The 23,369-nt window shown below is 43.9% G+C and overlaps 1 protein-coding gene across 1 annotated transcript; it reads left to right on the forward strand.

The window, feature by feature from the left end:
* The first annotated feature begins 2,076 nt into the window (after window positions 1–2,076).
* Window positions 2,077–20,202, forward strand: LOC106565499 (synaptoporin). Its single transcript, XM_014132718.2, has 5 exons — window positions 2,077–2,305; window positions 4,203–4,327; window positions 11,515–11,713; window positions 17,287–17,478; window positions 19,053–20,202. Exons 1-5 carry the CDS (start codon window positions 2,282–2,284, stop codon window positions 19,431–19,433), a joined length of 921 nt encoding a protein of 306 aa, XP_013988193.1. The 5' UTR covers window positions 2,077–2,281; the 3' UTR covers window positions 19,434–20,202.
* The last annotated feature ends 3,167 nt before the right edge of the window (window positions 20,203–23,369 follow it).

Genomic DNA, 23,369 nt, shown 5'->3' on the forward strand with positions numbered 1-23,369 from the left:
ATGGTCAGACAGGCCACTTCCTGTAAAGGAATCTCTCAGGTTTTGACTTGCCATATGAGTTCTGTTATACTCACAGACACAATTCAAACAGTTTTAGAAACTTTGGAGTGTTTTCTATCCAAAGCCAATAATTATATGCATATTCTAGTTACTGGGCAGGAGTAGTAACCAGATTAAATCGGGTACGTTTTTTATCCAGCCGTGAAAATACTGCCCCCTAGCCATAACAGGTTAATCTAACTGCTTAACTATTTATCTGTACATGGAATTGTATTTGTTGTTTTTTTACTCCTTTTTTTCTGATCTTTACAGGATGTGTGGAGACATTTCACTGCAGCTAATGTAGAAGGAAAAGCTGTGTACCTTTGCAAATACTGTGCCAAATCATATGTGAAGAATGCAACAAAGATGCAGAATCATCTGGCCAAGTACATAAAGTTCCCTCAGCGCTTACAACAAGCAACCTCTGACAAAAGTCCCTCTACTTCTATTAGAGGTGAAAATTATGAATCAGACACCTTATCGATAGCAACAGCTCATGATCCTCCTGGAATCAGACGTTTTTTTGACTCAATGGAGGAACGTAGTCAGAGAAATGCTGATGAATGTCTTGCTCGAGCTGTGTATGCAACTGGTTCACCTCTGATGCTCACAGACAATATTGGAAGAGATTTCTGAATGTTCTTCACCCAGCATACACCCCTCCAACCAAACATGCTTTACCTACTCATTTGCTGGATGCAGAGTTCAACAAAGTTCAAGTGAAGGTCAAGCAAATCATTGAGAAGGCACACCGGTCTCAGACTGTATTGCAATCATCTCTAATGGGTGGTCGAATGTTCGTGGGCAAGGAATAATGAACTACATAATATCCACCTCTCAACCAGTATTCTACAAGAGCACAGACACAAGGGACAAGAGACACACCAGTCTCTACATTGCAGATGAGCTGAAGGCAGTCATCAATGACCTTGGACCACAGAAGGTATTTGCACTGGTGATAGACAATGCTGCGAACATGAAGGCTGCTTGGTCTAAAGTGGAGGAGTCCTACCCTCACATCACACCCAATGGCTGTGCTGCTCATGCATTGAATCTGCTTCTCAAGGACATCATGCCACTGAAAACAATAGATACACTCTACAAGAGAGCCAAGGAAATGGTTAGGTATGTGAAGGGTCATCACGTTATAGCAGCAATCTACCTCACCAAGCAAAGTGAGAATAATAAGAGCACCACATTGAAGCTGCCCAGCAACAGCCGTTGGGGTGGTGTTGTCTTCATGTTTGACAGTCTCCTGGAGGGGAAGGAGTCTCTCCAAGAAATGGCTATATCACAGTCTGCCAATATGGACAGCCCCATCAAGAGGATCCTCCTGGATTATGTATTTTGGGAGAGAGTGGTAAGCAGCCTAAAACTCCTGAAACCTATAGCAGTAGCCATTGCACGCATCGAGGGGGACAATGCCATCCTGCCTGATGTTCAGACTCTGCTTGCAGATGTAAGAGAAGAAATCCGTACAGCCCTGCCCACTTCGCTGTTGCTCCAAGCAGAGGAAACATGTTAATCACTATTATTGCACGCAGAGTGAGTCCATGCAATTTATGTGATTTGTTAAGCATATTTCTACTCCTGAACTTATTTTATTACTTATTGACTCAAGATATTTCAGTTTTTCATTTTAAATGAATGTATATATATATTTTTTAAATATAATTCCACCTTGACATTATGGGGTATTGTGTGTAGATCAGTGACACAAAATCTCAATCTAATCCGTTTTAAATCCAGACTGCAACACAACAAAATTTGGAAAAAGTAAAGGGGTGTGAATACTTTCTGAAGGCACTGTATCCCTGTCTCTGCTGAATCTATGGGTGGAAATCTCCTAGGTGAATCCTCATACTTTTACAGTTCTGTCTATCTGTTATCTACCAGTGTCTGGTAGGTAGGTCTGTCCTCGAAGAGAGGAGCAGAAACACCAAGTTACAATACAGACAATGTCTACACTACATCATCTTCTTACACCCCCCCCCCCCAACACCTACCCCAACCCCAGAAAGCTCGCTTTGTTCTCTCCTCTCCTCTCCTCACTTCAGATATCTGGTCTCTGCTCTCCCCACCCTCCGGGCAACCTCTGCACTCTGCTATCTCTCTCTCTCTCTCTCTCTCTCTCTGCTTTCTCTCTTTGTGCCATCTACATCAGTGACAGTACAACAGTATGAGGAGAAAGCTGCTAACACCATCTTGTGGAGTAGAACTTGTTCACTTTGCTTTTTAAATGTGTATGGTCATATTTGCTCCGGTAAGTTGTTGTTTCTTTCATATTTGGACTGTGGCTAATTGATTTTCATTAGTAAGCTCATTCTTGGTTAAACACTATAATAAAGCATTACAATTATCCAGTTATGAAGTATGGATGTGCTCTATGGTAGGCTAGTGATAGATCTGTTTTTAAAATCATTTTTTTTCATTTTCAATTTAGTTTGTAAGGAATAGTATTTATGTTTAGTGGGTAGAATGTTATCAAACGTTGTTTCCAGTGGAGTCTTTTTCGTGTGTGTGTGCCTGTGTGTGTGTGGCATGTACAGTATTCCAACAGGTTGAGTCCCTCTATGGGGCTCTGCCCACCCTCTAACCCACAGTAGGCGACCCTCTGTTTACAGTCAGCCCATTTCTAAATTATTCAGTTGTTTTCATAATGCTGTTTCCAAGGAAATCAATCCCAAACCTTTATCATCAGTCTGCTTAATAGATATGGTGCCAAGATTAGGGGCTCGGTTAAATACGCAGCGCTGAAGTTCAGCGTTATAGCGCAATTAAAATTGAAAGGTAATTTTCGATTGAGCCAGTGTTTACCATAAATGCAGTTTCCGCTAACATTGCCTTTAAATGTCAATCACTCTACAACGCATATCTTCAGTGCTACGGATTCAATTGACGCTAGCTTTCATCTATCATCTCTCTCTCTAATGTGTCATTAATAATCTGAATAATTTAGAAAGCATCCTTATCCATTTGAATATTGATGAGTGAATGACCAAGGGGTTTGCAGACAACAGACAGATCAATCCTTCTATAAATCCATCCAATCACTGACTTTTAGTTATAGCCACACATACTTAATTAGATGGGGTCTCCTGGCTGTATGTTATCCCTTTAAGGAACTCTCTCTGTCTATGTCTCTGTCTTGCTCTCTCTCTGTCTCTGTTTCTGTCTTGCTCTCTCTCTTTATCCCAGCCACCGTCAATCTCTCTCTTTCTAAAAGATAAACAAACCCACACAAAGAAACACAACAAACAAACATACCATTTCATCAGAGAGATGAGTTGTGTCGTCTTTCTAAATTATGGTAAAGGCTAAAGATTATGGATAATTACTTGGTGTGTGTGTCCATGCGCGTGTGTGGGAGTGCTAGGTCTTGATTAGAATTGACCAATGCTTCAGTCCTTTCACAGGCATCAAAGGTAGATAACAAAAAGAGATTAATGCCAGTAGCCTACAGTATCTGACTGCCTGCCATGCCCACGGACGGTTCCTGATGAAATATATATAACATGTATAACATGCTGACATCAGTCTCCCGGCCACTGACAGAAATTATAGACACATGATCCCTTTGAAAGATGTGCATGCCTCATAGACTCCCAATAGATGTATACAGAGATACAACATGCATTCACCTGTTTGCATTCATCAACAGCAGTTGAAGCTCTGACAAACGCAGAGTGACTGTTGCTTAATAAACCTAAGTGATACTGGAAAGAGCAGGTTTTCTTTTCTTTAAGGATCGATCAACAGCTCCAAGTTGGCAAAAGCTAAAGACAACCAACTGTAAAACTCTTTCCACCATATACTGTATCCACACCATGTACCATGTTACACATGAAAAGTTCCCTAATTACTTTCACAGAGTCAGCCTTTGTCAGGATGTTGATGTTCCTCCGTGGCCCATTAATTCCAGCTGCTAGTCTAGCAGCTCTTTAGAAGACCAGACAGGAGAGGTGTGACAAGGACCAACTTTTTGTGCATTCCAACTGGTACCCTATTCCCTATGTAGTGCACTACTTTTTTTTTACTAGGCCCAGGGCTCTGGTCAAAAGTTGTTCACTATGTAGGGAATAGGGTGCCATTTTGGGACACAGCCTATGTCTAGAATGGTCAATGGGTAGGAGTCTAATGAGGTATTTTTTTTTTCCCAGATTTTTGCCGTCTGTGCATTTGCAACATGTGGAGGGTACTCTGGTCACCTGCGGGTTAGAGTGGAATGTCTAGACAAGAGCCAGAGCAACCTCAGCATCACCATAAACTTTGCCTATCCCTTCAGGTAATACATGCTGACATTTTTCCTAGTCTGACTATTATACTTTTACCCATTTTATTGTGGTTCATGGTCAACATTCTCCAAAATATGAATTCAGCAGAATTTACATTGAAGTACACTACAGTCATGTGTAAACTGGAGCAGAAGGCTCATGCCATTGTCACATGTACTTTCACACTCGTGGGTATGTCATGTTGAGAGACAAGTCACACTTACCTAGATTAACATGGAGACCACACGGCTCGTGTCACGTGTGCAAGTGTTGCAAAATAACATACATGTTATTCCATCATTGCACCCACACTGCTCAAGCGCGTCAACGAGCATCTGCTTATCCAGAACTTGGTTCTATTTGCGACGCTTGTGTCATGCTGGTATAAAGGATTTTGGAGACAGGCGCAGGAATACACAATAGGTTTTTTTATTAATACACCCAAAACAAACACGTATACAAAAACACTGGGCTGTACCCAAACAAAAGAGCGAGGTTAAACCTCATTGAATGACACGGGACTATACCCGTAATACACTATATACATACATATATATATATATATATATATATATATATATATATATATATATATATATATATATATATATATATATATACTGCTCAAAAAAATAAAGGGAACACTAAAATAACACATCCTAGATCTGAATGAATGAAATAATCTTATTAAATACTTTTTTCTTTACATAGTTGAATGTGCTGACAACAAAATCACACAAAAATAATCAATGGAAATCCAATTTATCAACCCATGGAGTTCTGGATTTAGAGTCACACTCAAAATTAAAGTGGAAACCACACTACAGGCTGATCCAACTTTGATGTAATGTCCTTAAAACAAGTCAAAATGAGGCTCAGTAGTGTGTGTGGCCTCCACGTGCCTGTATGACCTCCCTACAATGCCTGGGCATGCTCCTGATGAGGTGGAGGATGGTCTCCTGAGGGATCTCCTCCCAGCCCTGGACTAAAGCATGCGCCAACTCCTGGACAGTCTGTGGTGCAACGTGGCATTGGTGGATGGAGCTAGACATGATGTCCCAGATGTGCTCAATTGGATTCAGGTCTGGGGAACGGGCGGGCCAGTCCATAGCATCAATGCCTTCCTCTTGCAGGAACTGCTGACACACTCCAGCCACATGAGGTCTAGCATTGTCTTGCATTAGGAGGAACCCAGGGCCAACCGCACCAGCATATGGTCTCACAAGAGGTCTGAGGATCTCATCTCGGTACCTAATGGCAGTCAGGCTACCTCTGGCGAGCACATGGAGGGCTGTGCGGCCCCCCAAAGAAATGCCACAACACACCATGACTGACCCACCGCCAAACCGGTCATGCTGGAGGATGTTGCAGGCAGCAGAACGTTCTCCACGGCGTCTCCAGACTCTGTCACGTCTGTCACATGCTCAGTGTGAACCTGCTTTCATCTGTGAAGAGCACAGGGCGCCAGTGGTGAATTTGCCAATCTTGGTGTTCTCTGGCAAATGCCAAACGTCCTGCACGGTGTTGGGCTGTAAGCACAACCCCCACCTGTGGACGTCGGGCCCTCATACCACCCTCATGCAGTCTGTTTCTGACCGTTTGCACATTTGTGGCCTGCTGGAGGTCATTTTGCAGGGCTCTGGCAGTGCTCCTCCTGCTCCTCCTTGCACAAAGGTGGAGGTAGCGGTCCTGCTGCTGGGTTGTTGCCCTCCTACGGCCTCCTCCACGTCTCCTGATGTACTGGCCTGTCTCCTGGTAGCGCCTCCATGCTCTGGACACTACGCTGACAGACACAGCAAACCTTCTTGCCACAGCTTGCATTGATGTGCCATCCTGGATGAGCTGCACTACCTGAGCCACTTGTGTGGGTTGTAGACTCCGTCTCATGCTACCACTAGAGTGAAAGCACCGCCAGCATTCAAAATTGACCAAAACATCAGCCAGGAAGCATAAGAACTGAGAAGTGGTCTGTGGTCACCACCTGCCGAACCACTCCTTTATTGGGGGTGTCTTGCTAATTGCCTATAATTTCCACCTGTTGTCTATTCCATTTGCACAACAGCATGTGAAATTTATTGTCAAACAGTGTTGCTTCCTAAGTGGACAGTTTGATTTCACAGAAGTGTGATTGACTTGGAGTTACATTGTGTTGTTTAAGTGTTCCCTTTATTTTTTTGAGCAGTGTATATAGCTAACAGCTGCACCAACGCATCTGTACTCACACCACCAACGGACATGGGAACAATAACCGACAAAGACAGAGGGAACAGAGGGCACATATATAACATACTAATCAGGGGAAATGGGAACCAGGTGTGTGTAATCAGACAAGACAGTCCGGGGTTGATGATAATGAATCCCGTTCAGTGAAGCCTAGAAAGCTGGTGACGTAGACCTCCAAAACTGGTGAACAGAATGAGCATCAGTACCGGGGGGATCCGTGACAGCTTGACACACTGCAAGTCCCGCCTCTCCCATCTCCTCATTGGTTTTTAGGAGCATATACCTACGTGGGTGTTTGAAAGATGAACTGAGGTCAACACACCAGTCCAGTTGGTAGTGGTAATCCACCTTAACCTCTGGTCTGGACGGACATCCAGCGAAAAATCCTATCGCCATTAGCATAACAAAATGTAATATATATATTTTTTCAAATATAGGACTATGTTATATCATTTTATAGATACACCTCTCCTGAATCGAACCACGTTGTCCGATTTCAAAAAGGCTTTACAGCAAAAGCTAAACATTAGATTATGTTAGAGGAGTATATCGTAAAAGTAGCCACATAGCCATTTTCCGACCAACCACATGCATCACAAATAACCAAAAAACAGCTAAATGCAGCACTAACCTTTGACAATCTTCATCAGATGACACTTCTAAGGCACCTTGTTACACAATACATGCATTCTTTTGTTCGATAAAGTTCATATTTATATATAAAAACAGCATTTTACATCGGCGCGTAACGTTGACTAACTATTTTCCCTCAAATACGTCCGGTGAAACAGCGCTACAATTTACTAAATTACTATTCGAAAACATTTTTAAAATGTAATATTGTCATTCTAAGATTTATAGATTAGCATCTCTTGAAAGCACCTGCAATGCCAGATTTAAAAATAACTTTACTGGGTAATCACACTTTGCGATAAAAGGGGATGCGATACTCAGAAAAATAGGCTAGCAATACAGGTCAGTGCCATCTTGGAACAATCGCATATCAAATCTAGTCTTGTATACTATTGTCAATAATCCCTTACCTTTGATTATCTTCATCAGAAAGCACTTCCAGGAATCCCAGGTCCACAACAAATGTATTTTCGTTCGAAAAAGTTAATCCTTTATGTCCCAATAGCTTGTTGTTGTTAGCGCGTTCTGAAGGCTGCACCAAAAGTACTGTCGGCCGCGGGACTTCTCTCTCAACAAAATGCATTTTTTTTTAATTTAAGTTTGTTCAAACATGTCAAACATTGTATAACATAAATCTTTAAAGCCTTTTTCAACCAGAGCTCCAATAACATTAAAGGGGGACGATTGCATTGTCTTTCATAACGTTTCGAAAGGGGAGGGTAGCCAGGGGCGCCGGCGTCATAATGGTGATGGCCCTCCTCATGTTACCACGTTCCACAGACTCTCATTCTGTCAGTTTTCACAATAGAAGGCTCAAATCACTTTGTAAAGACTGGGGACATCTAGTGGAAGCAATAGGAAGTGCTCAATGAACCATTGCTCATGGTGTGATTTATAGGCAAAGTGATGAAGTTGAGTCCGCAATTCAGAATTCCACTTCCTGTTACGATCTGTCTCGGGGTTTTGACTGCCATATGAGTTCTGTTATACTCACAGACACCATTCAAACAGCTTTAGAAACTTTAGGGTGTTTTCTATCCACAAGTATTAATTATATGCATATCCTAGCTTCTGAGTTTGAGTAGGAGGCCGTTTAAAATGGGCACACATTTTTTTCAAAAATCGCTGTAGCGCCCCCTATCCTAGGCGACCGTCAAGAGGTTAAAATTGGTTGCCAACCACCATGTCAAGTCCAAAGAAGAAGAAGACGCCTAAAGGAGGAGAGATTACTAGAAGCAAACTTTTACCCTTTTATGTGTGGATTAATCATCCCGGGATATACTGTAGGCATACTGTAGCCTACCCATACTGTGCATTTCAGGAAAAATAACGACCCAATGTTTATATCCCAAAGCAAATTAGCTAGCAACAGCAAGCTATCTAGCTAAATTACCAGTAATGTTTAATGCTTTTCGATCTGTCCCCAAATGAATATAGTTGGTTCAGAGTTTGCTTTGATATTTTAAAGCAAGAGCGCTTCCGGCTTCGTTATCATTGAATCTATGGTGCATGTGGTAATATAGCTTTGATGAGACAATGACAGTGTTGTCTGCCTGTGAATGTGTTTTGAAAACTAGTGTGGTGGCTGAGTTATATTTTCCATCTATAAAAGATGGAAGAAAGAGAAGAGCATTGAGTTGATGAAATATGGAGCTGTCAGACAGACTGTGGTGTCAGAGTCTTTGTCTGATCCCCAGAAATGATTAATGTTTCCACATTCAGTATCTCATGTGTATCTATCTACAGTACCTGCTCCCTTGAAAACCATAAACCTTTTCAACTCCAGGGGCCTCATTTATCAACCGTGCATACATTTCTTAATAAATGATGGTATATGTGGAGATTCTAGGATTTGTGTAACAAATTTTTGGGATTTATCAAACTGTCGTTCGCAACATTATACGCAAGTTTTCATTGATAAATCAGAGCCATATTATATTTAGGTGCTCATGAACAAGCTCTAAAACCCCACCTTTTATGGTAACAAAAATTCCTAATTTGCTGTATGATTTGGGAAATGTTGGAATTGGGCCATGTCAGATTTAGGCCTATATAATGTAAGTGTACATAGGCTATACATGCTGGTATGCAACTTCCTTACCAATGGCAAATGCATTGATTTTATCATTAGGCTTACTCTTTAATGCTCATATTATCCAACTATTATCATAATTCCTGTGTGTCAAACACCTCCATTTTCCCCAAAATAGCAAAATAAGCATGCAATACAATTCTTCAACCATTTGAAGTTGTGCGTACGCATGGTACAGTACATGGAGATACGCACACTTCTCCGTTAAAACTGGCGCATGCAAAGTTTAGTCTTTTTTTATGTGCATGTACCTTTCATAAATCAGTCCCTTAGAGATCGGTGTAGAGATGTATAATTGAGACTCCTGAGCATCATGCAGTTATTCTGAAGGATACATACAGTTGAAGTCGGAAGTTTACATACACCTTAGCCAAATACATTTAAACTCAGTTTTTCACAATTCCTGACATTAAATCCAAGTAAAAATTCCCTGTTTTAGGTCAGTTAGGATCACCACTTTATTTTAAGAATGTGAAATGTCAGAATAATAGTAGAGAGAATTATTTATTTCAGCTTTTATTTCTTTCATCACATTCCCAGTGGGTCACAAGTTTACATACACTCAATTAGTATCTGGGTCAAATGTTTTGGGTATCCTTCCACAAGCTTCCCACAATAAGTTGGGTGAATTGTGGCCGATTCCTCCTGACAGAGCTGGTGTAACTGAGTCAGGTTTGTAGGCCTCCTTGCTCGCACACACTTTTTCAGTTCTGCCCACAAATGTTCTATGGGATTGAGGTCAGGGCTTTGTGAAGGCCGCTCCAATACCTTGACTTTGTTGTCCTTAAACCATTTTGCCACAACTTTGGAAGTATGCTTGGGGTCATTGTCCATTTGGAAGACCCATTTGCGACCAAGCTTTAACTTCCTGACTGATGTCTAGAGATGTTGCTTCAATATATCCACATAATTTCCCCTCCTCATGATGCCATCTATTTTGTGAAGGGCACTAGTCCCTCCTGCAGCAAAGCACCCCCACAACATGATGCTGCCACCCCCGTGCTTCACGGTTGGGATGGTGTTCTTCGGCTTGCAAGCCTCCCCCTTTTTCCTCCAAAAATAACAATGGTCATTATGGCCAAACAGTTCTATTTTTGTTTCATCAGACCAGAGGACATTTCTCCAAAAAGTACGATCTTTGTCCAAATGTGCAGTTGCAAACCGTAGTCTGGCTTTTATATGGCGGTTTTGGAGCAGTGGCTTCTTCCTTGCTGAGCGACCTTTCAGGTTATGTCGATATAGGACTCGTTTTACTGTGGATATAGATACTTTTGTACCTGTTTCCTCCAACATCTTCATAAGGTCCTTTGCTGTTGTTCTGGGATTGATTTGAACTTTTCGCACCAAAGTAAGTTCATCTCTAGGAGACAGAACGCGTCTCCTTCCTGAGCGGTATGACGGCTACGTGGTCCCATGGTGTTTATACTTCTGTACTATTGTTTGTACAGATGAACATGGTACCTTCAGGTGTTTGTAAATAGCTCCCAAGGATGAACCAGACTTGTGGAGTTCTACAATTTATTTTCTGAGGTCTTGGCTGATTTATTTTGATTTTCCCATGATGTCAAGCAAAGAGGCACTGAGTTTGAAGGTAGGCCTTGAAATACATCCACAGATACACCTCCAACTGACTCAAATTATGTCAATTAGCCTATCAGAAGCTTCTAAAGCCATGACATCATTTTCTGGAATTTTCCAAGCTGTTTAAAGGCACAGTCAACTTAGTGTATATAAACTTCTGACCCACTGGAATTGTGATACAGTGAATTATAAGTGAAATAATCTGTCTGTTAACAATTTTTTGAAAAATGACTTGTGTCATGCACCTAGGTAGATGTCCTAACCAACGTGCCAAAACTATAGTTTGTTAACAAGAAATGTGTGGAGTGGTTGAAAAACGAGTTTTAATGACTCCAACCTAAGTGTATGTAAACTTCCGACTTTAACTGTATACCCCAATCTCCTTAGATGCGTCTTCTCTCTCCCCCTCTCCCCCTTTCTCTTCTCTTCTCTTCTCCCTCCCTCCCCCCTCACAAAGCCTGTCAGATCAGGTCAGATTCCATTGGTAATGGAATGATTTCCCCCCCAATGTCGTAACATCTTTGTTGTTGTAATATCACAAACGGATGTGTCAGTTTCACTGCTCTGGATTCATGCTTGAAAGGTTTAAATTGCCTACACTGTGGTCAGAGCCTTGCATTACTCAATAAAAGTCTCTGTGACCATGTCCTTGTTCCTGTCATCTGATAGGTTACAGCAGGTCCATTTCAAGCCCACGCTGTGTGAGGGGAATAGACAGGAGACCATCTTCATGGTAGGAGACTACTCCTCCTCAGCTCAGTTCTTTGTGACCGTGGCAGTTGTTGCCTTCCTCTACTCCCTGCTGGCCACCGTGGTGTACATCTACTACCAGAATAAGTACCGCGAGGGTAACAGAGGACCACTGGTGGTGAGTTGATTTACTTACCAAGAGCTGCCTTTGATTCATTCATGCCATGGGATTTGTATAATTTGCGTGTGTATTAACTGAGATACAATACATTTCATAATTTCCAGGACTGTAGTTTAGCATGTAAAGAAATGTGATTCAAGATTATTACCTATAAAAAGGTGTGGTACATTATTTCATTCTTTAAATAGCAGTTAGCTGTACTGTGTTAGTCCTGATGTTACTCCTGCTGTTACTCCTGCTGTTACTCCTGATGTTGCTACTGCTGTTACTCCTGCTGTTACTCCTTATCAGAACTCAGGATAAGACCCAGATGCAGACAGCTAGAGTCACAGATGTTTATTGACCCAAACAGGGGGCAGGCAAAAGACAGGTCAAAGGCAGGCAGATATCCGTAATCCAGGGCAGAGTCAATAAGGTACAGAACAGCAGGCAGGCTCAGGGTCAGAACAGGAGAAAAAGGGCTGTGAGACATAGGTTTAATCACAGACATGAAAAGTGGGATGTATACGGAGGGTACGGGGCAACAGAAGACGAACAGCAGAGTGGCTAATGATCTTGGAGATGGGGAAAGGGCCGATTAAGCGGGGGAAAAGTTTGAGGGACTCCATGAGTGGACAGCCATACCCTCTGCCGGGGTCCGGTGGCGGTCCGCTTGTCGTCAATACCTGGAGGTGGTCTTGAGAAGAGTCGACCGGGCTCTCTTCCAGATACGGCGACAGTGGAGGACAAACATCTGGGCCGAGGGTATGCCAACCTCTTCCTCTTGTTCTGGGAAGAGCAGGGGCTAATACCACAGGGAACACTCAAAAGGCGAGAGCCCAGTGGCAGAGCACGGGAGGGTGCTGAGGGCGTATTCAACCCACACGAGTTGCTGCCTCCAGGTGGTGGGGTTGGCGGAGACAAGGCAGCGAAGAATCGTCTCCAGGTCTTGATTGGCTCGTCAGACTGAGCCCGAAGGACAGGCTGGCTACCGACCCAATGAGCGTGCAGAACACCTTCCAGAACCGGGACGAGAACTGAGGACCCCGGTCGGAGACCATGTGCACTGGGAGTCCATGGATCTGGAAGACATGCTGCACCATGAGCTGGGCCATCTCTTTAGCAGAGGGTAGCTTGGGGAGAGGAATGAAGTGGGTGGCTTTGGAAAACCGGTCCACTATTGTCAGGATGGCGGTGTTGCCATCAAACGGGGTAAGACCCGTGACTAAGTCCAGTGATATGTGAGACCAGGGACTGTGAGGGACATGCAGTGGTTGAAGGAGACCAGCCAGAGCTTGCAGAGGAGTCTTGTTCTGTGCACAGACCGTGCAGGCAGCGACGAACGCGGAGACATCCAGGACTATGGTAGGCCACCAAAAGCATTGTCGCACAAAGGCCAGGGTCTGACGGGAGCGGACAGCATCAGGTACAAACATCCAGTTATCTGTGCCCCCCCGAGGTTCGGCTGGGAACGCTGTGCCTCACGGATCTGCTTCCCTATTTCCCAGCTGAGTGCCGTCGCCAGACACAAGGTGGGAAGGATGGTCTTGGGGTCCGAGAGTGTAGCCACGGGGCTATAGCGGTGTGACAGCGCATCCGGCTTGATATTCTTGGATCTTGGTCGGTGTTAAACCGGGTGAAAAGCAGGGCCCACCTAGCTTGCCTGGAATTGAGACGCTTGGCTGTGCGGAGATATTCCAGGTTCTTGTCTGTTGAAACGTTGGATATCAGCTTATTTAATTATTGCATCTGAGCTCCTAGAGTGCTCTCCTTTTCTTTTTCAAGTGTTCTACTCTGCTAGCCAGCACCTCGCCTAAACAGGTGTGCGTTTCTTTCGTCTCCAGATTACCATGTGAACGGAACCTTGGGAGATGTAAGTGCAGACAAGGGGAAAGCCAGGGTGCTGTAACGACGGATAAAGCGGCGATAGAAGGAATTCTCATTTCTCTGCTTTCACAAAAAGCTGGTTCTCCAGGAGGCGCTGGAGGACCTGTCAGATGTGGAGCACGTGTTATTGGGCTGAGTGGGAGAAAACGAGGATATCATCGAGGTAGACTAAAACGAACCGGTTCAACATGTTGTGGAGAACGTCAATAACCAGGGCCTGGAACACAGCAGGGGCATTGGTAAGTCCAAATTGCATGACGAGGTATTCGTAGTGGCCACTGGCCGTGTTGAAGGCAGTCTTCCACTTGTCCCCTTCCCTTACCCGCACCAGATGGTAGGCGTTCCGCAGGTCCAACTTGGATAAATCTGTGTAGGTCCTCGATGTAGATCTCCATAGCCTTGGTCTCCAGACCCGAAGAAGAGTACAGTCGTCCCCGGGGCGGTGTAGTGCCTGGAAGAAGGTCGATCCCACAATCATAGGGTCAGTGCGGAGGAAGTGAAGTGACCCAGGCCTTACTGAAAACCTCCTGGAAGACCTGGTACTTCGCGAGAATGGCGGAGAGGTCCGAGCAACTTCCGAGCCCACATGAAGACGTCCTGGGGCAGGCTGTGCTGACTTCAGACAATGGGCGTGGCTCCAGCCCATAATGGCACCAGCAGTCCAGTCTATGAGGGGATTGTGTCACTGGAGTGAAGAGAGTCCCAATACCACGGGAACCTGAGAAGACTTAATCAGCATGAATTGAATTGCCTCGCTATGGTTGCCTGACACTTGTAGGTTGATGGGAGTGGTATTGTGAGTGACCCGGCATATAGAGCGGCCGTCCAGCACTCTAACGTCCATGGGAATGGAGAGGGGCTGAGTGGGGATGCCCAGCTCAGATGCCAGGGTACATCCAAAAACTCTTATCTGCCCCAGAGTCGATGAGTACCCGGAGAGATTTGGACTGGTTCCCCCACAGCAGGATGGCATGGAAAGGGGTGCGAGTAAGGGGAGAGGAAAAGTTCTCAGTATGGCCCACCAGAGTACTCGCCCCTTCTTGATGAGCCTGGGTTTTTAATGGGCAGTTAGCTAAGAAATGTCCCGTAGCTCCGCAATATAGACAGCTCTGTGTGTGGAGTCGGAGTAAGCGCTCAGCAGGAGTCAATCTATTCCTGCCCAGGTGCATGGACTCCGAAGTAGACGAGTCGGCAGCCCTTGGTGATTCTTGAGAGAACTCGGATGACGTTGGGTTCACTCGGACACGTAGACCTCGGGGGTCTCCGGGATTCCTCAGACGCAAGGTGGGAATCGAGGGTGAGCGAGCGGGGCACAGACTCCCTGTCCCTCCCACATTCTCGAAGCCGCCCATCAATCCGGATGGTCGCGGCTATGAGGGAATCAAGGAGCATGGGCAGCTCCCGGTCTGTGAGCACATCTTTGATCACCTCCGAATGTTTTCGGGTTCCAGGCACTCTCAGCCGCCAACGTGCAAAAATCCACTGCGTAGTCTGCTGCATTGTGGGAGTATAGCGCAAATGAGCGTGCCACTGCCAGACCCCCACAGCAACTCGCCCAAGCCTTCCCCATTTCCCCTTCTCCCAAATCCAGTCAGCTGATGTTCTGAAAGAGCTGCAAAATCTGGACCCCTACAAATCAGCTGGGCTAGACAATCTGGATCCTTTCTTTCTAAAATTATCTGCTGAAATTGTTGCAACCCCTATTACCAGCCTGTTCAACCTCTCTTTCGTGTTGTCTGAGATTCCAAAGATTGGAAAGCAGCTGCGGTCATCCAACCTCTTCAAAGGGGGGGACACTCTTGACCCAAACTGCTACAGACCTATATGTATCCTACCCTGCCTTTCTAAAGTCTTCGAATGCCAAGTCAACAAACAGATTACCGACCATTTTGGATCCCACCGCACCTTCTCCGCTATGCAATCTGGTTTCAGAGCTGGTCATGGGTGCACCTCAGCCACGCTCAAGGTACTAAACGATATCTTAACCGCCATCGATAAGAAACAATACTGTGCTGCCGTATTCATTGACCTGGCCAAGGCTTTCGACTCTGTCAATCACCACATCCTCATCGGCAGACTCAATAGCCTTGGTTTTTCAAATGATTACTTCTGGCCCTTCTTTGGATACTGTGTTAACTATCCTCCAGACGAGCTTCAATGCCATACAACTCTCCTTCCGTGGCCTCCAACTGCTCTTAAATACAAGTAAAACTAAATGCATGCTCTTCAACCGATCGCTGCTTGCACCTGCCCGCCCGTCCAGCATCACTACTCTGGACGGTTCTGACTTAGAATATGTGGACACCTACTAATACCTAGGTGTCTGGTTAGACTGTAAACTCTCCTTCCAGACTCACATCAAACATCTCCAATCCAAAGTTAAATCTAGAATTGGCTTCCTATTTTGCAACAAAGCATCTTTCACTCATGCTGCCAAGCATACCCTCGTTAAACTGACCATCCTACCGATCCTCGACTTCGGCGATGTTATTTACAAAATAGCCTCCAATACCCTACTCAATAAATTGGATGCAGTCTATCACAGTGCCATCCGTTTTGTCACCGAAGCTCCACATACTACCCACCACTGCGACCTGTACGCTCTCGTTGGCTGGCCCTCGCTTCATACTCGTTGCCAAACCCACTGGCTCTAGGTCATCTATAATAGCCCATCTATAATTTAGCCCAAACAACTACCTCTTCCCCCTACTGTATATATTTATTTATTTTGCTCCTTTGCACCCCATTATTTATATTTCTACTTTGCACTTTCTTCCACTGCAAATCTACCATTCCGGTGTTTTACTTGCTATATTGTATTTACTTCGCCACCATGGCCTTTTTTGCCTTTACCTCCCTTATCTCACCTCATTTGCTCACTTTGTATATAGACTTATTTTTCTACTATATTATTGACTGTATGTTTGTTTTACTCCATGTGTAACTGTGTTGTTGTATGTGTCAAACTGCTTGCTTTATCTTGGCCAGGTCGCAATTGTAAATGAGAACTTGTTCTCAACATGCCTACCTGGTTAAATAAAGGTGAAATAAAAAAAAAAAGTGGGGTTCTCGGGACGCTAGTGTAGGCTGGGAGATTACTGGTGTGACCCAATGCCCAGTAGGGAATCCACGGAATTGCTCCAGCAATGTATTGAACGCCTGGTAATGGCGTTCTGCCAGGGTTTGGAGTCCCTCCATAAGACATTGCACTAACTCTTTGTGTCTTCCAATGGTGGCTCCTTACAGGGAGAGCACTGTGGAGCTGGTCTGAGTCTGCTGGGTCAGTCATGGCCAGTTCGTACTAGTCACAGATGTTTATAGACCCAAACAGGGGGCTGGCAAAATACAGGTCAAAGGCAGGCAGAGGACCGTAATCCAGGGCAAAGTCAATAAGGTACAGAACAGCAGGCAGGCTCGGGGTCAGGACAGGCAGAGGTTCGTAAATGGTTCAGAGTCAGGCAGGTACAGAACGGCAGGCAGGCTCGGGGTCAGGGCAGGCAGAATGGTCAGAACCGGGGAAACTAGGAAACAGAACTTGAGAAAGCAGGGAGACGTTGCTCCTCATCTTCCTCCACATGTTACTCCTGCTTTTTTATCCCATATCCCTTTAAATCTCATTTATAACTTCCCCCTATCTTCTTCCTCAACTCTCACAATCTCATTACATCTGATAATAACCTCCTCCATCTCTCCCTCCTAACCAGGACTTTGTAGTGACTGTGCTCTTCGCCTTCATGTGGTTGGTGAGCTCCTGTGCCTGGGCCAAAGCTCTGTCTGATGTGAAGTCAGCCACAGATCCCACCCAGGTCCTCCTGCTCATCTCCGCCTGCAGACGCCCAGCCAACCGGTGTTCAGCTTCCCACCACCCAGTCTGGTCTGAGCTCAACACGTCTGTGGTGAGCCATTGGATGCATCCATAATGGCATCCTATTCTCTATATAGTGCACTACTTTAGACCAGAACTCTATGTGCCCTAGTCAAAAGTAGTGCACTATATATGGTAAGGGTGTTCAGCTCTTACCCTATGAGGTCCAGAGCCTCCTGGTTTAACTGTTCTACCTGTTAATTAATTGCATCCACCTGGTGTCACAGGTCTAAATCAGTCCCTGATTAGAGGGGAACTATGATACAATGCACTGGAACTGGCTTCAAGGTCTAGAGTTGAGTTTGAGGGATATATGGAGTAGGGTCCATTTAGGACACAGCCCTTATACTGTATGTGAAACATGAATGCTGAACAATGTTAGCTCCATTGCCTTTTTTTAACCGTAGGCCAGTTGAGAACAAGTTCTCATTTACAACTGCGACCTGGCCAAGATAAAGAAAAGCAGTGCGTCCAAAACAACAACATTGAGTTACAAAGTGGATAAACAACCTCACGGTCAATAACACAATAGAAAATCTGTATACAGTGTGTGCAAATTAAGTAAGGAGGTAGGGCAATAAATAGGCCATAGTGGCGAAGTAATTACAATTTAGCAAGTAACACTGGGGTGATAGATGTGCAGATGAGGATGTGCATGTATAAATACTGATATAAATACTGGTGTGCAAAGGAGCAGAATAAAAAAGAAAAAAAAATATGTGGATGAGGTAGGTAGTTGGTTAGATGGGCTATTTACAGATGGGCTGTGTACAGCTGCAGCGATCGTTAAGCTCCTCTGACAGCCGATGCTTGAAGTTAGTGAGGGAGATTTACGTCTCCAACTTCAGTGATTTTTGCAATTCGTTCCACTCATTGGCAGCAGAGAACTGGAAGGAAAGGCGGCCGAAGTAAGTGTTGGCTTTGGGGATGACCAGTGAAATATACCTGCTGCAGCGCGTGCTACGGGTGGGTGTTGTTATGGTGACCAGTGAGCTGAGATAAGGCGGAGCTTTACCTAGCAAAGACTTATAGATGACCTGGAGCCAGTGGGTTTTGCAACGATTACGTAGTGAGGACCAGCCAACGAGAGCATACAGGTTGCAATGGTGGATAGTATATAGGGCTTTGGTGACAAAACGGATGGCACTGTGATAGACTGCATCCAATTTGCTGAGTAGAGTGTTGGAGGCTATTTTGTAAATTACATCGCCGAAGTCAAGGATTGGCAGGATAGTCAGTTTTGCGAGGGTATGTTTGGCAGCTTGAGTGACGGAGGCTTTGTTGCGAAATAGGAAGAGGGGGTTACCGCTGCCGCTTTCCAATCTTTAGGAATCTCAGACGATACGAAACAGCCGGATAATTTTAGGAAGAGAGGGTCCAGATTGTCTAGCCCAGCTGATTTGTAGGGATCCAGATTCTGCAGCTCTTTCAGGACTTCAGGTCTTCAGTTCCGACAGGTGGTGTTTAACGGTTATTGACGTTTTACATCATGTGTGCACACCAACAAAAATTCTTAGCAACCATTTGTTACATTTTCGGATTCTAAATCTGTCATTTTTATGTTTAGACCCAAACTAAATACCCTCTTTCTATACCTCTATGCAGGCCTTTGGTTTTGTAAACTTTATCCTCTGGGCCGGCAACATCTGGTTTGTATTCAAAGAGACTGGCTGGTACAAGACTGGCCAGAGGTACCCGATGAGAAGCGCCTCTGAGAGACGGGCCAATGGGATGAGCCAACGACTCTGCAGCCAGAACAGTTTCGACCAATCAGGGGACAGCTTCTATCAACATCCATACAGGCAGGCTAGTTTTGACCTATCACGGGAGAGCTTTGGCCAGCAGCACTACAGCCAAGGCAGCTTCAACCAATCAATGGGCAGCTTACGCTTGCCGCAAACTAGTCTAGGACAGCCAATCATCATCAGTCAGGGGGATGTCACCCCTAAAGGGCCTAATCCTATCATATTTGTCAATGATATTTAGATCACATTTCGTATACATTTTGCCCTCATCTACTTACCCTCACAAACTTGACTAGATCTGAAAATACTATTGTATATTGATACCTGACCATAAGTCATGTAGATTTTCCGATGTGAAGTTTGCGAGGGCCGGGGGTTGTAATTATCTAACGGGGTGGAATATAAGAGGGAATAATGTGGTATAGTAAAAGGGAAGTAAGGGATATTTAGCAAGTGAGTTATTAAGAGGAGATCGGAGTGAATTGGAGAATCTATCAGAAATCGAAATGGAGTGAGAGAAGATTGTCTGTGTGAATAGTGACTTTGCATTATATGTGGTGGCTGTCTTATGGAAGTGGTTTTCTTGGTGTGTTTAGTCTAGAACCTGGTGTGTTTTGTTTAGAACTTGGTGCATCGGTGCACATGGTGTTACCTGTGTTTCACTTGAGGTTCAATGATTCATGTTTTTATTTACAAATTGTTTTATGCTTCAGTAGGTTTGTGCTATTGAATTTAAAATTGCGGTGGGTACATTCGTTTGTGAACTGTATATTATATATACTCTAATTATACAATCTGATTCTTCAACTGATGCAGTGTGCTTAATTGGTGGTTGGTGGCTGTGCTGTGTGTTGATAGTGTTATGCGGTGATGCTCCACAGTGAGTCGTTCCACACATTTTGTATACTTGTTGTCATTTCTCAATGGTTTTAAAGTGATGTTGATATTTCACAGGGATCTTAACAATACTGACATTGAAGATGCACAAATAAAAAATTACATTGGCATTATCCAAACGGTTTGCCTCTGTGTGAATACTGTATAAAGCCTAATGAAACTAAAGTCAAACCAGTCTGTCTGTCTCTATACAACAACCAACTACAAGGGCAGTTTATGAACACACGTATGCAGAATGTCCTATTTAAAGGTGGAAACTTAGATCTGACATTCTAAAGATATGGACACTTACTGCTGAACTCTAACTCTGAGCCCTGACAAACATGTGGTTTCCATATGTTTGATACCATTCCAGTTATTCCATTCCAGCAAAAAAAAATTATGAAATTGTATGAAATGTATGCATTCACTACTGTAAGTCACTCTGGATAAGAGCGTCTGCTAAATGACTAAAATGTAAAATGTAAAATGTAATTACAATGATCCTGTCCTCCTATAGCTCCTCCGACCAGCCTCCACTGCTCTGAGCCCTGACTTTCCAAATATATGAACACTTACTGCTCGACTGTAACTCTGAATACACGGTCTATCACACAGGTGAAAGGTGCTCTGATATTCTGCTGTCCTATCACAGTGATCAGATCAGATCTACCTGAGAGCTGTTACCATGGCAATGCAGGTATGGTACAATAGGTGAGAGCTGTCATCCTCTTCTGCTTCAGAGGGAGTTGAGGTACTAGCCCCCCCTAGTCTGTAACAAGACAAATAAGATTCAGCACTGCCTCGTTTCCATGGCAATGTGGGATATTTGATACAGAACAGGGAAAGGAAAGAGAAAAGGAGGATATTAAATACAGAAGTAACAGAAGAAGGAGAAGGAGAAAAGATCAGAAAGCACATTGATAAGAGAGAAAAATAAAGTGTGTGAGTAGGTGTGAATGTCTAGTTTGTGTTGAGGGGAGTGCTAACTGCACCTGCCCGGTCCCCTAGATATTGTCATGCTTACAGTACCTTGTTTAGCTCTGTGGCTAGACTAGACAAGTGTGTAGAAAGGCTGTCAGATTAAAGGCTCATACAGGCACAGACACAAGGGCCCATGGGGGCCCCTCTCTCTGGCTCAGGGACTCCATTCTATCCCTTTGAACACAGGTATTTTAATGAGATCCAAGCCTGCTCACATCACAAAACATCGATTCTCTTTCTCTTTCTTCAATTCTGTCTCTTACTGAGGGTCATGCTAATAAATTATAGTACTGTATCTTGGCTGAGTATTCTAAATACATGCCTTTCATATACAGCAGCTAATGCATTGCAGCCAGTGCTGCATAATCAGATCTCTGCAATATCAGCAATCAAATGTTCTTCGAAGAGCCCTAAAGATGTTGACATAATAAAAACACATGTCTTAATCCAGATAAAGTCCTAATGGTGAAATCTAACACCTTCTGCAACAGCTTTCCATCATTTCAGTCCCTATAATTGAGACCAAGTGGGAAACAAGCTTTGCTTTTATATATATATTTTTTATCTCTGCATAATTGAATTCAGCAGGCTCCCAAGGAGCAAGCTAATGGAATGAGGAATTCAACTAAGACAAACACCATGACGTAATACCAAACACTGAAATGGGCCTAACATCCCAGGATGACAGCTGGGATGTAAAATACATGAGAAGAGATGAGATAAGAAAAGAGCCGAACAGAACAGAAGAGAACAGAACAGAAGAGAGCGGATGGACAGACATTATCCAATGGTAAGCCTGTTTAATAACGTGGCACGAGGGTTGTAATTAAGTTTCTGTGGGTTGCGTGGACTCTTCTGTGTGTAAGCAGCCATTAAATACAGTGTGGAGAGAGCGAGGCAGTGTTTCTCTGGTCATATGCCAAATGGAACCATATTCTCTGTGTAGTGCCCTTCTTTTGACCAGGACCCATAGGACTCTGGTCAAAAGTAGTACACTATTGTATATGAAATCGGGTGCCATTTGAGATGCATACTTTGTGTGTTAGGCCGACCCTCCGCAGAGATGTTAGCTAAACGGCAACAGCAGGTGTCCAGGCCACAGAAAGACACAAGGATGGAAATTGCAGTGTAGGTGCCCCACAGTATAACAATTAAGATCACCAGGAAATGAAGGGTTAGAATGCACATGCCAAGGCTGTGTGGAGGGCGGGAGATGTGGAAGGGGTTGGGAGAGATGGAGGGGTTCGGGGGTTGATGGGTTCAAACACTAGCCGTGTCCGGATACCCATACTTGTGCCCTAAATAGTAGGCCGTTTTGAGTATGTGAAAAAAATTAAGTTTAATAGTATGAAACGTTTCTAAAATCAACTATACACTTTTCGGCTTTGACAACAGCTGATAAATTAGATGTGGGGATGCGCTATCAAAATCAAACATTAGCGGGAAACAACGCAATCATTCATGACACATTCTCAGCATACAAAAATAGAGTATGTGACTTTGCAGAAATCAGCTACGTTTTAAATGCCAGAATGTTACTCACTCACATACTCGATCTTCATCTAGTAGAATTCGATGCACACTATTCCACAATGCATTGGAATAGATGGGCTGAGAGTGATAGGCCCTAGTTCTCTTCAAGTAGCCAAACAACAAAACTAGTCTACGTATTTGGGAGGAGACCAAATAGCGAAGTTTCTGTGGTGGTGTTCAAATGTAGGCTAAGTAGTTTTTGTTTTGCTTAAAATGATCACAAGTATCGTGTCATAGGCTACATCTTTGAAAACAAACGTTTAAAAATATATATTCTCATTGAAAAGTGTTTCTTGTTCTCTTGGCCTTCGTTAAGCAAAATAGCCTACTAATTTGATTAGATTTTTTCTGATTATGTCGACACCGGGGACTCTGGATGTGGCTGCGTTGTTGATGTCGTAGTTAATCAGGCCTTTTGATTTGAACATATGGATTGTTTGTTTTGTAGGCTTGGCTTTCTGTAATTTATATTTATTTATGGATCAAGCTTAGTTCCCAATGATCAGTACTTTAATTTATTATGATATTGCCCAGCGGATCTGAGTTTGAGACGTACACGACTGTCCACGTTTCTCTGCTTTTCGATTTGAACATTATAAAATGTTTGGTATGTGTGCTAGGCTGTTATATATGCTACATCACTTGGATTTTACTAATAAATATGTTGAAATGGAACCAAATTAGGCTATATGTTTCTGTCTTCGGTCCTTTTTAAATAGGATAGATGGGCTACGGTATAGGTTGAATGTTATAGTCTGCCATAACCAGCCTGAGTAAGCCTATA

Source organism: Salmo salar, chromosome ssa12 (assembly GCF_905237065.1).
Source record: "Salmo salar chromosome ssa12, Ssal_v3.1, whole genome shotgun sequence".
Classification (NCBI taxonomy): domain Eukaryota; kingdom Metazoa; phylum Chordata; class Actinopteri; order Salmoniformes; family Salmonidae; genus Salmo; species Salmo salar.